We start from the raw sequence: 15,436 nt of genomic DNA, 5'->3' as shown, positions 1-15,436 counted from the left end.
TGGTAGGTGTCATGCCACTTGACCACCTGGAGGAAACCGATGAACACACAAGTATGATCAACTCACAAATAGTGATCTCATTGGGAATTAAAGCCTAGTCCTTGGGGCTGAGAGCTATGGTCTTAAATGCAACTGAAAATCTACACAGCTTGTAGATATTTTAGAAATACATGCAGTGAAAATTTAAAATTCAATTTTTTTTTTTCTCTATAGCACTCTTCACTTCAGGCACTGAGCGTTGTGATCTGTTCGTAGGTGAAATGCACTTACAAACTTTACAAACTATTATTTACATGCTGTATACACATAATACAGATTTGTCTACACCTATAGTAGAAACTGTTCCAGACTGATTAACATAAATAGAACCTTATATTATTGTTGAGCAGTGGCAATTTGACAACAGAAAAGAGGAAAAAAAAAAACTCCAGTCAGCAGCAGTGCTGGAAAAAATAAAAGCTCTTGTCAGATATAAGGCTGGGTATCAGCATTTATGTCCCGATTTGATCTGTACTGAATTAGCATGCAGTGATATATTTGAAGTAGTGGAAATTACTTAACCCTGCATAGAGAAGATTAATACTGATATTTGTCACATTAATGTAACACTTTATTTGAAAGGTGTCTGCATAGTGACTTCATAAGAAGCAGTACTTGATTAGCAATGAACAGTTGACATCGGTATTTTGAAAGATGTGTAACAAAGTATAATGTCACTTTCTAAAATAAAAAAAAAAAAATTCACAGCACCACACTCTTTCAATAATCACCATAACTGAACATGTATCACCACATCAGAGTCCACGCATATTATGGGGGGCCTTCTTGTTTTAATACGATGCAATGGTATCTACTTTATAAAACATCTATTATCTTGTGATTAATATTATGAAATGGTCAAATATTGCTTCTGAAATAGTGTTGTTCAGAAATAATGTTATTCAATAACCTATTTGTATGTTATGAATCTCCATGTAGACACCCTTCAACTAAACAGCCAAATTTATTCCCCTGTTGGACAATTAAAATAGTCGTCAATCATTTGAAATTAAAGATACAGCGCGAAGACTTGTGTCTTTCTATAATTCTTCAAGTTAAAATTATCTTTAGTTGTTCACTTGTAGCAGTCACCTTAATCAGTCTTAAATGTGCTCTGCCAGTCATCAGACAAAAATGAAGCATTTTAAAACAAGGATCTAGAGCTGATGCCTGTTGACAGTGGCATTGAATGAATGGAACATAACAGGAAAAGAACAGGCCATCATGACTCATAAGGCCGCTGTTATGGAGCTACTTCAAGTCGGCTTCTTTTCGCACATGCTCACATTTGTATCACTTGCTTTTGCCGGGAGAGGCGCATTGCAAACTTTTTCCATCGTAGCAGTACAGCTAGCCACGTGCTTAAAGAGGAGCAATGTTTATTGGACGTGGCAAAATACCAACTTGTGATTGATGCAGTCATGCAGTTGAAGAGCGCATTAGAAATTCTAGAAAGGTTTTTAGAACAACAGCGAGTCATCATAGCAGCTTTGTGTATAGGCAGTGAGGTTGCTGTCAGTGTGACTGACATTCAGCGTGCTTGTGTGCAACACATCCGCCACAAGTGACCAGTTTTTAGTGTGTGATTGTCACATAGGAATCTACTGTCCTGGGTGTTCAGCTGTCTCAAGTTAGGGCTACTCTCTCTGCTGTTCTGAGAGATGTCTCAATTTTCTACTTGAGATCTTCCTAAAGCCCTGGTACAATAACTTCACTTGATAGCTTTCTGGTTGGTATAGCATACCACGGTTCAAAAACCTATATAATATGTTAAAATCCCTCATTTTCATCAATGGTGTAGGATCTCATATCTTCACAGATTAAATACTGCTATAGATTGTTATTTTTTAAGCATGAGGCAAATTAAATGTAAACTTGGAGCTACCCGCCGTATCCAGTGTGGATTGTTTAGGCTCTTCTCATTTGGATATTGATTGAGATTATGCTTATGGGTGACGTTGGGGTAAATTATTTGTCAGATTTGGTGTGTTACAACAATAATTAATGTCTGAATTACATAGCTTACATATGGTTTTGCTTTTATCCAGTTACTCTTTACAAACGCACTATCTGAAGCCATATCTGAAGTCTGTACATCTGACTTAAGTGTTTAAGAGACTGATTTCAGTTAAAGAGGACACACTATTTTATGCAAGATAGTAAAGTGCATTTTCTGTAGAAAGCCTTAACAGGCGCATTGGCGCCATCTGCCGGATCGGATGCCAAAACATGAAGATAAGCAAAAATCTACATATTGTAATTGAGCAGGATAGAGATTCACAAGATCAGTCTTGAGACGTTAAGATTCAGTATCAAATCATCTAAATGAAAAATAACTATTAATCGGAATGTCAATATTTCTACCCATGCCTAGTTATAGTTATATATACAGTTACAGTCTGGGTGATCTAGGCAAACTGTCTATCCACCTTATCCTGGGCATTCGGCAGGAAAGTCTGTGCTGGGCTGTCTAATATGACAACATAGTTTTTTTTCATCCTTTGGTTCCAAAGCTCTTAGTATCTCAGATGTCTTTCCATGAGCAGGAAAGCTGCTTGGAAGTAGAGCAGAGTGCAGCAGGACACTGAGGAGTGAAACAGAGTAGACATGGGTTAGTTACTATCCATAATTTAATGTATTGCTTAATTTTTGATACAAATAGCCAACAAACAGAGATGCAGTGTTTATCGCTAATCAGCAGCTCAGGGTATGCTAGACTAAAGTACTGAGTCTTGAGTCTGTTTTGAAAAGCTGAGAACTATAGAACTAAGCCGATCATTTGGGGCAGTGTAACTAAAAGCTTAGCTTTTTAATGTTATATTGTTAATCCTTAGAATCTTTAGAAGGCTGGCATCTAAAAATCCTGATGTTCATGCTGGTTTATAATTAATGACAAGTTCACATTGGTAAGAATGGCCTTGGCAATTTAAAACTTTATATGAAAGATATAAGAATATTTTTTGTTGTTTACAATCTTCAGCATACATAATTAACTCTAAAAAAAAAAAAAGTATAAATGCAGTTGCATTTCAACACTTCATATAGACAGTAGTATTTATATACTACTCAGTTTTTAAAGCAGCAATACAATCTTAATAGAATAAGCAAAAATGGACACTCACACCTAATTTTCCTTCCTTTAAGACTTGATTTGCTGCTATTGTTATTTTAAATGCTGATAGCTAGCCCTGGCATTAACTTAAAAGTGTTACTGTGATATTGTGTTAATAGAAGTCGCTGGCTGCAGAGGTATTTTTAAAATAATTGTGGCTACTCAGTGCAGTTTTCAAATGCTTCTGTAGTGCCTTTTATAATGTAAACCCTCTGAAAGCATTTTAGATTAGATTAGATTAGTTAAACTTTATTAATCCCAAATTGCAAACTAGACTATTAAATTGCAATATTCACAAGCAATCAAACTAAGTATTGACTGTTACAAAACAGAACATTAATTGGTGAAGACAAGTACTAAAAGCATTACATCAAAGTAAATTATGCTGGCATTAAGTTAACAGTGTTCTTGTGTGCAAGCAACTCCTAATAAGATGAAAAATGTATACTAGTTTTGCTTTACTAGCATTGTCCAGGTATTCTTTCAAAGTTTTTAAAATATTAGATTTAATTTGATAGGATGAGAGTAATCTGTGTTATAAATATGGAATTTCCTTGACCACTGTTAAGATTGTGGCTATTCATTCTGCTATCCCAGTTGGATTGTCATTCAGTGTCAGCCAGTCCTCTTTAAAGTTAGCATCTGATCTCAGTAGCTCAATATAGTCTATGATAAGTCAAGTAAAATGACACCTTTTATTGGCTAACTAAAAAGATTACAATATGCAAGCTTTTGAGGCAACTTGGGCCCCTTAACATTCATAATGGCTAACACGGTACAACACCCTAGTACTTTTGAGCTACTGTAATCAAACATGATCAGACTCCTTTAGCCCTCCCTGTCATTACACTGAGACGGTATTATCTTGTATTGTAGGATTGACTGTCCCTAATTTATCCTCACAGTTTTCGTGAAACTCTTTGCAGCTGGTTTTAATTAATGCCAAATGAAATATACATACATGCATACAGACACCAAGTTGGCTCTATTTATGTTGGTATGGCTGTGTTTCCTAGTAATTGACCCTGAATTTCCTGCTAGAAAGACAAACGTGCTTACCATTATACTGCTATTCCTGAAGGTCACTATTTCTCTGTTAATAGATCACACTGTAGTATTTCATGCCACTCACTCTATCCCAGATCTCTCTCTCTAACCCAAAGGGGACAAAGCTTACATTATATGTCATAAAAATGACAGGTACTTGGGTGGACAATTTTAAATGCTATCACATGAAAATCAAAGTTGCTCATGAAGAACAAACAAGTTTTGGTTTTAAGGTAGAGAGATATTACTAAACACAGCTTCATTCAATGAATAGTGTTTTGGGGAAATGACAGCAAGATTTACATTTTGAAAAAGTAAATTAACTTTTCTGAGTTTTTGAAATTTTAATTAATCGATGTAATCAAGTTTTTCTCAATGCAGATAGAAAATAATGAAACATAATTATCACAAGTAAATCTAAAGGTAGAGGTACATTGCATGTGATAACAAGAAATTTCTTAGTACTGTATTCCTTTTTTTCCAATGATCATATTTTTTTCATTTTATTTATTTACTGTTTGAAGGAATGTTCTTTTTGGCTAGTGGATTTACAATAAATATGAGTGTGCAAAGAAAAGTGATGTGTCAATTATTTTCAGGTTATTGCCAAGCTTCATATTTATAGAAGCGTTCTATAGGCCTCTTTGGCTATTAGTATAAATTAGAAACGTTCCACTTTCTTATTAATCAGTTGTAAAATCTGTTCATGGATTCCTTCTCTGTAATTATATCAGAAAGTATATAAAAGTATTATATATCAGAAATATTTACCAACTGTATCATGATGCACCAGGTAGCATCATCACATCCTTGACATTTGAAAATAATGTTATGAATGTTTTTTTTGTTTTGCAAGATATGAGCTGAAATGTATGCGTTTTTGTTTTTGTAGAACTCTTGAGTTCTTATTGAAGCACTTGTCTCAACTTGCACTATGTTGCTCAAAAACCAACATGCATATCAAGAACCTGGCAATTGTCTGGGCACCAAACCTACTTCGGTAAGTAGAAAAGTAAACTTCCCATTTGTAGTGTTTTTCAGCATTATAGTATCATTTTAGCAAATATAATATCATTAAGTATTGGCAAAAAGGATGTCTTTTGTGTTCTACACGGACTTGAAATTCATTCTTAGGTGCAAATTACTTTTGTCCTCTGCTCAGTATGAGATCCATATCAAAAATTTACTTTTTTCTAAATAAAAAAGGAGGGCATGATCAGCTAACAAACTGATGTTCAGTTCAAAACTGTAGATTTCTTTATATTGAGCTTAGAGCTGCAGTTGTACAATTGTAAACCCTGTGTAATTTCCTAGTATTACCAGTATTTTTGGAGTTTGCATGATATGTGTGTTTTCCACCCATCTAGAGACACGGTTTTATGTCGAAATGGAGTACAATGCAAGGGTTTCTTTACCAAGGGTTCTTAGAATTGAAATCTGCTAGTACATCTGTTATGTGGCTGTTTGGATATTTTCAATTGGTCTTGATAATTTCAGTGAAACTCAGTCATTTCTTAATGGACCATGCTGTGAGCCAAAGATTATTTTATGTCTGTAAGCATTTAATAAATATTTAACATCATCTTTGTTTCAGTATGGCTAAAGAAAATGCACAGTTTATTAAACAACACAGAATAACTGTCAGTTTAGAATGGTTAACCTCTAATCATAAATAAATCGGTACATCCTGACTTTGTATATTGTTACAATGTACAGTAATGCAGTGTGCCGTAGTAAAGTCTGTTTGTTTACCTTAACTAAAAACTGATATGTGAAAGAGAAACTTTGAGGAAAAAATTTGACCAAAATAAGGATAAACAAAGTATTCCTAGATATTTAAAGCAATTTTCTTTTCTAGATCGAAGGAGATTGAATCAATTGGGCTGTGTGGCACGGATGCTTTCAAGGAAGTTCGGGTCCAGTCAGTTGTGGTGGAATTTCTGTTAAACCATGTAGAGATTCTCTTCAGTGATTCATTCACTTCTGTTGGAAAGTCTACTACAGGTATAAACATTAAAGTAATTATGGTTGTCTTTTTGAAGTAACAGGATTTTTTTTTTTGTAGTTAAAGTTTAAAATGTGGTAATGATTCAGTTACAAACACATTTAAAAAGAGCTTTGGAAACATTAAATAACCAATAAAATAAATGCTTTACTTCACATATAGTAAGTTTTTTATAGTAACATATGTACTTTAACCCTGACCAAAAATGTGGGTATTCTAACATCCCTTTACCCAACATAGAAACATGGAACTATATATTTAGAAAACTGTCTGTAAAAGGAATCATTTTAGAAAATTAGGCATTATTTCAACCTGGTTGGAGAGATGCTAGTCAATTAAACTGTTTTAAACTACAACAGTATACTGTACATCAGGCTCAATTATTTTTATCTGTTCTTTGAAAAGCATTCAATGAATGTTGAAATAAAAAATAAGCTAATCTTGAAAATTAAAGCTTATGCTTTTAATATATGTGCATTGTTTTTAAATGTGTGTTCATACAAAGCTCTTGATACTAATCTATATTTCTTTACCGCTTCAAAATGTTATCTTAAGCTTCTTTTATTTGATTAAAGCTAATGAGAGATTGTATTTCAATTTTAAACTAATGCAAGCATATTAATTATTTACCCTTTAAATTGAAATATATGGCATCAGTTAACCTAGCTGTCTATTTAACTGTCAAAACTGTTCCTGGGTGCTATTTTTGGTTAAATAAATATTTAACTATAGGGAAGTTTTTTACGTAAAGACAATAAACACATCACATTATTTCTAATATAGCATGCAAAACAATCCAAACAACATATAAATTGGAAATTCCATTTCATGAATGTCTTCATTTTGGTTTAATTTTGTCTATCGCTCTTTGCTGATTGCAGGCACTGTTACAGGCTTTACAAATGACTGATTACATAATGTACTCAAATACAGTTAAAATAATTAAAATACGCAATTTCAAACTTAACAATGTAAAAGGAGATGAACAATATATGTTCTTTCAATATCATTACACAGTTTATGGCCAGTTGACAAAAGAGATGAGCACAATAAAAAGAACACAACATCACTAACACATGCACGGTAAAGGTTGAATCCAATGGGAACTCCTTAATTACTGGGCAGTTTGCTTATTGACATGACAATTAAAACCGAACAAACGTGTCAAGTAACAAGCACAAGACAAGTATTAAAACAGTGGGCTTGTATTTTTCACAATGTGTTCCTTTCCAGAACATATACACTGTTCTAGGTTTATATACAGGGTGAGTCAAAATTGTTAACATTTGAATGGCGAAAACAATTTTGTGCAAGATAATTTACAGGAATGTCTCAAGCTGTTCGCCATCACGTTCAACACACAAAAACCAACAAGCAACATTACCATTTAAGCCTGGACACACATTTCATGGGGAATAAGATGACACTACAGTCCGTATTCTGTCCTTCAGGTCATTGATATCACGAACTTTCCTGCTATACACATGCATTCCTTCACCTGATCCCATTACCAGAAATCACAGGGTGTCAAATCAGGGGAGTATGGAGGCCATGGCAATGATCCACCACGGCCTATCCACCAACTTGGAAAGGTGTGGTCGAGATAAAAAGAATCCTTTAGTGTTAACATAATTTTGACTCAACCTGTACTGGTGAATTCTATTCGAGTGTCAACATGAGCATTCTGAAAAAGAGAAGATATACTGAAGAAAGAAAAAAAGATGTGTGTTTTTTTTAATTATTTTAATAGAATTAGAGTTCCTTACAGTGCTCAAAGAAGTAACTGATTGCAAGTTAACATAAATCCTTTGGCTAAAAGTAATAACTTTACAGTAATTTGTTCTTCACATTTATTTATTGTTTTACCCTTTTAAGTTAGCTCTACAGTATTTGTATATTCATTCGATTATTTTTTTATTTGTGGATGCTCATTCAACCCATCTCTTTATGCTGCTGCTGTTTGTTTATGCTGCATTTATTAATAGGCTCTGTGTCAGTTCTTAATGTCTATACCAGAAGCTTTCCTTTATAGATTGCTTAATTCATCAGAATGAGTGAGTTTCTGGAGGGCTGCAGTAAATAAAACTTAATAAATAAATAAATAAAAATACATGTTTTCATTTTATACCAGTACTGCAGCTAATGGAACTTATCATTTAGTCAGCTTGTTCCTGCTCTCAGTCTTTGCTATTCATATTACTGAATAATAATTTTCAGAGCAACAATGTATTCGAACACCTTAAACTTAATTTCTTTCTAAATATTTTTTTCACACCACCAGTTTATTATAAATTAAGTGGTAATAATATATCAGTCCAGCTGTGTTGTGCAGTCTAGTTTTTTATCACTCTGGGTGTGAGTGAGTTTGTTTTTGTTCACATGTGTTATGCATATGTTGTATTTATTATTTTGCATCATGTTTATTTATGATGTTATCATGATGCCATCTTGTTGTTGGTTTCTTTCGTGGTACCCAGCATTTTATGCTTGAATTCCTTTGCCATAGTGATGTTGTTTACAGCAATAGCAGCATTTGCGGGCCACGTGTTTTGATGGAGTCATTGAATTTGACATTTTTATGTCAGGGTTATTTAAAGAAAGGATATCGGGTAGTTTGGAATCTTTGTTTTGTTATTTTGTGTTCATCTTTACTTGTGTGTGTTAAATATTTTGGCATTACTTATGGTCTGTCTACCTTTGAGCTTTGCCTTTCCAGTTAGATTATTCTTGTGTCTCGGCCCTTTAAATTTCCTTCATTATGCAGCCCACTGAAATTCTCCTGTCTCTTTAGACAAGCTTTCAACTTAAGTCAAAACAAAATGAGCAACTCCTTAGTTTGCAGCTAGTTAAGAAATAAATAATAAGAAAGTGAATTAAATGAAACATGAAAGTTTTCACTCCATGCTAGTGATTACATAGAGAACTCAAAACTGTTAGTAATAACAGTGGTAATAGGCAGCTGGAGCAAGAAATCTAATTACATGACAAATTCCATTAGTAATGTACCTAAAAAAAAATAGATTGAACAAAAATAATTGAATGTCCTTCCAGAAACTGATTTTGAGACCCCTAATTTAGAATGTCCATTACCTATATTTTTATAAATCTGCATGTGGGAATTGAGTAGGATCTTTATTTCTATAGCTGTGGATCAGGATATGAGAAAGATCTCTCATCCGTCTGAAAAATGCAAGCTACTGAGTTTGGCGGAAGCTAGAATTAAGAACCAGTCTGTGGATGAAGGGTTGGAGAGGATCAAGTTCAATCGGCAACAGAGCATCATTGAAACTGAAGGAAACTGACACTAATGCAAAGTGGATTGCTGTATGAATATAAAATAAATAAAATGGGAGGAAAAAAAATAACAGTACCCAGACAATGGCCTGACTTTGGGAGTTAAATCTGAATAAACTTTTATATACTTTATTAGAATTTTATTAAGTCATATGAAGTTTAAATAAAGTTTTAACAAAAGAATTCTGCAAAGACTTTATGAGTGTGTTTTTTTTAATATAATTTTATATTAAATATTATAATTTGATGCGGTTTTCATTCTCCTGTCTCCCCTTTTCAAAATGTAGACATGGAGGAGTTAATGAGCTCTCTAATAATCTATTTACCCGAGACCAACATGGAGATTTGCTATTCAGCAGGTTCAAAGGTCATAAGCCCAAAACATGCTCAAGCTTTGAGCTGCAGTCAGAAAAAGTCCTGAAATGGTTGTGTGTTTTAACTATTCCAATGTGAGTAAAATCAATTGGAGAAGAAAACTACTACTAAATATTTTCCTGTTTCTCAGCAATAACCAAAATTTTTTTTTTTTTAGCCCTTTAATTTACCATTAAGTATGTAAACTTCACATTTGTTTTGTACTAGTACTAAAGAAAGCAATGTTAAGATAATTTTGTTAATCAAGCTTAGATGTTAAACCTAGTTAGAAGGGATGAGTGTGTGTCATGGTATTATTCCATCTAACATTCTTTTATCAGTGATTAGAACCTTTTAGAACAGACACAGAAGTGTTCACTGGAAGCCATAAAAATGTATTACAATCCTTCACATGTTCACAATTTAATAAAAAAAAATATGTTGGAAACTATAATTACATGTAGTAATTTGAGGTTTTACAACCTCAATTTGTGACAAACTTTGCGGAAACATCTTGTCAGGTAAATTGGCTGATTTCATATGGATTCCAATATGGATTTTTAAAGGCTTCTTATGATGGCATTTGCTTTTATCAGTTTTCATGCTGATATATTTTACACAGCTATTAGTCAATCTTGTAATCTTATTAAGACACACTGACACAGAGTACTTTCAGCAAACAAATTAGGCTCCTTTAAAACAATGGCTATCAAGTCAGAACTTTTCTTTCTTTTTATTCATTCTGGTGTGCGTTCAAACCTGTGTGTGTGAATTTTTTTTTTTTTTTTTACTTGATGCTGTAAAAAAAAAAAAAAGCCCAAGTTTTCCCTTGGGGACAAAGTTATCCATTACTTTTTTGCTTGCACTGTGTCCACAAAAGTATTGAACCATCAGGAGTGCTAATTAACCCATTCCCAGTGTTGTCATGTGTTAGATGGAAAATAGATAGAATTTTCTTTAAATCTATCTATCTGAGATAGTGAGATCTACATATCTTTTCAGAAAGTATCAGAATGAAGTACTTTTTATAGGAAGGCATAATACTAACACATTTTATTATTATTTTAGTCTTTTGTATATTTATTTTATTATCTTGAGTACTTTCTATATTTATAAGAGAACAATAAATGGAGAAGAGCAAGATCCAATAAAAAAAATCATAATGAATAATATTTTGTAGATTTTTTTTTTTTGTAAAAGGCAAAAAAAAATAAATCTAAAATTATTAGCCCATAAAATTCTTTCAGACAAAAACTGTAAGCAAAAAAGAGTTAACGAAAATAATTTGACTTTTTTTTATTTCATTTTATTTTATTTTATTTTAATCGTCATTGACTGATTTGCGAATGATGACTTTGAACACTTGAACCGAAAACTAGAATTGTTATGAAACCATATATAGGGAGCCCTTAACTTTGCCCTAAGCTTTGCTGTCATTCTTTTCAGAATACTGTGGATATAAGCAGATAAATATTTCTTTTTTTTGCTACATCAAACTTCCAAAAGATAAATGTACTATATCTGCTTTTCTTATCTTTTCAAAGTCTTAGAAATTAATATTTTTCAAAATATCTCATTATCCCGTACAACTAAATACTAAGTTAATGTAAAAATTACATGAAATCCCACATGCAGTAATACTAATAATTATCCTACTTAACAGTAAGTACATTTAGTTGTCTCTAGCGCTGTACTATGTGTATGCAGTAGCTTTGAAATGCAGGAAGAATTTGTTTTTTGGGTTGGGAGGCAAAATACTTAAGTCATAAAGTATTTAATATTAGTTCAAAAATACTAGGAAGGACCCCTGCCATCTTCCTCTGCCAAAATGTTTACACTTTATTGGACCCTTTGAAATACTATATCAAGATGGTTAAAATTTACCATTTGAGCTACCTGCTGTTATTCCGACACACTTCTAACTGATAACTGATGCTGGATCCTGGACTCCTTCAATGTTCATAGAGAAAATGATCTGTCACCTTATATCCCTTAACTGGTAGCTTATTAAGAAGAAATACTTAATAGAGGTTTTGTTTTGTCGTGCACCAGTGTCTTTAGGTAATGTTTCTTGTCTAATCAGATGTACAACGTTTGAAGCTGACAGCAGTGAAGACTAATACAGTATGACAGGAGTTTCTCATGTCAGACTTATGCCATAATATCGAAAAGATGTAAACTTGTGTATTTAAGATATCAGTTCTCCTTAAATAACCTGTCTGCTTGTTTCTTTTTTACTCAAAGCCAGGCTCACTGATATTTACCCAAATTCTTAATTAACTAATTAATATTCTACGGGGAGTCTCGCCAAAAGACTTCTTGTTTTGCTTTTTTTTTTTTCCTTTTCTCCTCCCCTTCCTTCCCAATTTTTCCCCAATCCAAGGTGGACAGCATTTAAGTAACATCTAACAGGTAACTATTAAGTTATGTGCCTACACTAATAAAGCCCTGTGTTGCTAACTGTTCTTGGGTAGCTTTGGGTCTGCTATTTTTTTTCTCAGCTGTCCCTTTTTTATGCTTGCATCCTGGAAGTCTCTAAAACTGTCTCATTAGGTCTGTTTCCTGTTAAAATATGGCCACAATTTACTATGGAAAAACTTTTTTTAATCTGTTGCGCAAAGTCAAAGAGTTATTTGAAAATGAAAATATGAGTGACATTGATTTTGTGGGGTTTTTTACTTGGTTTGAAAAGTGTAGTTGTATTGTGATCAGACTGAAAATGATAAAGGCGCTTTAGTGGCCTTTCCAGTTTTTGACTATACACCCCATATATTGTATGACAGTTGCAACTGATTGATCAGTTCATGGAGTTTCTTTTGCCCTCTCCCTAAATTGTAATTTATTGTTGAAAACACCCCAGGTGTCAGAGAGTGTTAATATTATACAGAACACTAAAATTATTTATTTTTCTACTTGTTTAAGTACATGGCAAATTTCACTGTCTCTCTCTTTAAACATTTTTCATACCTAAAATAAAGTAAATCTTGCTTCTCTTCATAATCCCAAAATAGCAGAAATGATCACATTATAGAGTCCGAATACCATAGAGCCTTGGTCTGTTCTTTAGTGATGGTAGCTTATCTGCTCGAATCCCTTCAGTCAAAACTGAACACGCATGTAGGCTGAGGTCTGTGTGCCTGTCCTGTCCTGTGACCCAACTGCTTAAATGAACCAGTGAGGGCCACTCAATCCCTCTGTTATGCTTTTCCGTATATATCATTTTATAATAAATTTGAAAGGCTTTAAATATTTATATACAGTATTCTGCTTTCATTTTTCTATTTTTAAGTTTTAAGCAGCTAATTCTGAACAAAGGCACATTATCCCAAATAAGTAGATGTGCACTAATTAGCTGTGCTAACTTCAAAATATATCAGAATTGGTGATGGATGCCTTCTTCACTCAATGCAACTTTTAGTATTTTTCCAAAATTCTATATTAATTTCCAGAGCTTTTAATGTATTATTGGAAAAGTATTCATGATTTGGAACCAATTTTTAAAACTGCAGTTTTTGTTAAGACATTTTTATAAATGCACTGTGTTTTCATGCTATATTTAAAAGGAATTATTTCAGAAAGTTTTATTTAACCCTCTAAATTCAGTTCTTGCGGGTAGCAATTAACACATCTCAGCTTGCTACTGTGCTTATTTTGCTGATATGATTTTTCTTGCACCAATAATGCAGAATTTCACATCAAGGGAATCATTGCTGTTCGCTTTTCTGCTTTATTCAGTTTTAAAGTAACAGACACAGGCTGACAAATCAATGAGTCAACCTTTGCTTATGTATGTATGCTTACCTGAAGTCGTCATGTGTCTTGATTTTTAATGTTATTCGTTTTAATGTATTCATTTTTTCATTAGCGGGACAGCCATCCCTTACAAGGCCAAAATCGTTCATGGTCTCCTCTCTGTCAACTCGACTGTTGTCTTTGGAAGAGGCTCAAGCCAGGACTCAAGCAAGTCTTCTGTGTGCAGATCAAAGTGGAATTCTTGGACTAAGGGAAGGTCCAGTATGCTTTCAAGGAAAATATCACACAGTCCTTGATATGCCACCTGAAAGGTATCTTCCAAAGTCTTAGTAGCATTATTATTAGCATTAAGCACCATTATTTTCATGAGTGATTTTTGTTGCTGTTTCAAACCAGAAAGACTGCTGTTCATTGATTAAACATTTATAATTCATTAATTAAGGTAAGACTAAGGTGCTGCATTTTAAACCACAAGGTTGTCAGTTTAGCCTCGTCAATAACTAAATGTGTGAAGCTAACCGATCCACTTAACCTGTCAATTTGCCAGATATACGCATTGGGGGATGCATTATACACTTGTGATTAAAGTCATTTTGATTAAAGTTGCAACAAATACGTCTTCATTTAATAAAAATATAAGCTTTGTAGCAGATTACAGTCAAATGCTTTATGCACCTAATTGTAGCTCTAAATTTGCAATATATCTTTTGCCAATACAATGGGAAGAACAAGTAGAAATACAGGAAGATACTTACCTTTTTAAATCAAACAATGGCCTCATTTATTATAATATATTTTTCTACTTTATTTTAAAAAACAAATTGGATTATTGGTAGTAAGAAAATGTTTTGCACTGATGTGTGCAAGGCAGAAACCAGCACCATATTTTTTGGGGATTAAAGAGGAAAATATAGTATCTGGAGAAAACCCCACTAACACTGGAACAAAGAGCAAACTCCACGCAAACAGTTGCTGTTGTATTAAATGTTAAAGTAATTACTGTGTAATGGTCCTGTCAACTGTAGACATTCTCTACATAAACATAAGTATGATTTAGCCATGAGTTGTCTTATTGTTTGCATGTCAAATTTAAATATGTCCACAGGAGAAAGAGTGGTATGAAACTACGTAAATCGGGTGGTGGAAGCTGGAAAGCTTTCTTTGCCATTGGGAAGCAAGGTGGCAGGAAACCAACAAGGGTTCGGTCCCTCTTCCAGTCTTCTCGGACAGAAACCGGTGAGAAACCCATACAACATATTTTATTATGTTTGTTTTTTAACCATGATCGAACGTGTACTGAACATCCATAAAAAAATAAAGCAGTGATTAAAGATAGCTCTCTGGGTAGAGTTTATTTGCATATTAAAATGTATAAAATTAAAATAAATACAACATTTATGTAATTCAAGAGAAGCAATTTCTTGTATTTTCTTAAGACGTTGATAGAACGACATACTGTAGGTCTGGTTCCTAAGCCTCCTCTTATGCTGTTCGACATATGTGTTAGCAGTACATCTGACTCTGATTATAGAGGTAGTGAGTACCCAAACATGAGGTACTAGCAGTGCAATTTAACAAATAAATGTGTTTATTGAATGGTAATTTCTTATACTAGAGTTGCCTTGAGAAGAGTTTTCATAGTAGCTAAGCTATAGTAACCCAGTTTGGTAGACACAAAGTCATAGTTTTGTATCAACGAGTCTAGATAGCGAGCAATAGCACAAAAAACACATTTTTAAGATGTGGTGTTCAGGCTTTCATAAAGAAATGTGAAGTCATTAGGCAAGTAAAATAAATGCAAAGGAAGATCCGAAAAGTGTTTGAATCTGTTG

The 15,436-nt window shown here is 33.4% G+C and overlaps 1 protein-coding gene across 5 annotated transcripts in view; it reads left to right on the top strand.

The window, feature by feature from the left end:
* Positions 1-15,436, top strand: part of arhgap33 (Rho GTPase activating protein 33) — a 113,671-nt gene that overhangs the window by 85,538 nt on the left and 12,697 nt on the right. For all 5 annotated transcript variants that reach the window (XM_039770539.1, XM_039770542.1, XM_039770541.1 and 2 more), the window contains 4 exons: positions 5,091-5,198; positions 6,057-6,202; positions 13,717-13,915; positions 14,710-14,840. In XM_039770539.1, coding sequence (XP_039626473.1) covers positions 5,091-5,198; positions 6,057-6,202; positions 13,717-13,915; positions 14,710-14,840 — 584 coding nt within the window. The remainder of the gene's footprint in view (positions 1-5,090; positions 5,199-6,056; positions 6,203-13,716; positions 13,916-14,709; positions 14,841-15,436) is intronic.

The sequence above is a fragment of the Polypterus senegalus genome, chromosome 12 (genome assembly GCF_016835505.1).
Source record: "Polypterus senegalus isolate Bchr_013 chromosome 12, ASM1683550v1, whole genome shotgun sequence".
In the NCBI taxonomy this organism is placed as follows: domain Eukaryota; kingdom Metazoa; phylum Chordata; class Cladistia; order Polypteriformes; family Polypteridae; genus Polypterus; species Polypterus senegalus.
This window is presented reverse-complemented; position numbering and strand designations above follow the sequence as displayed.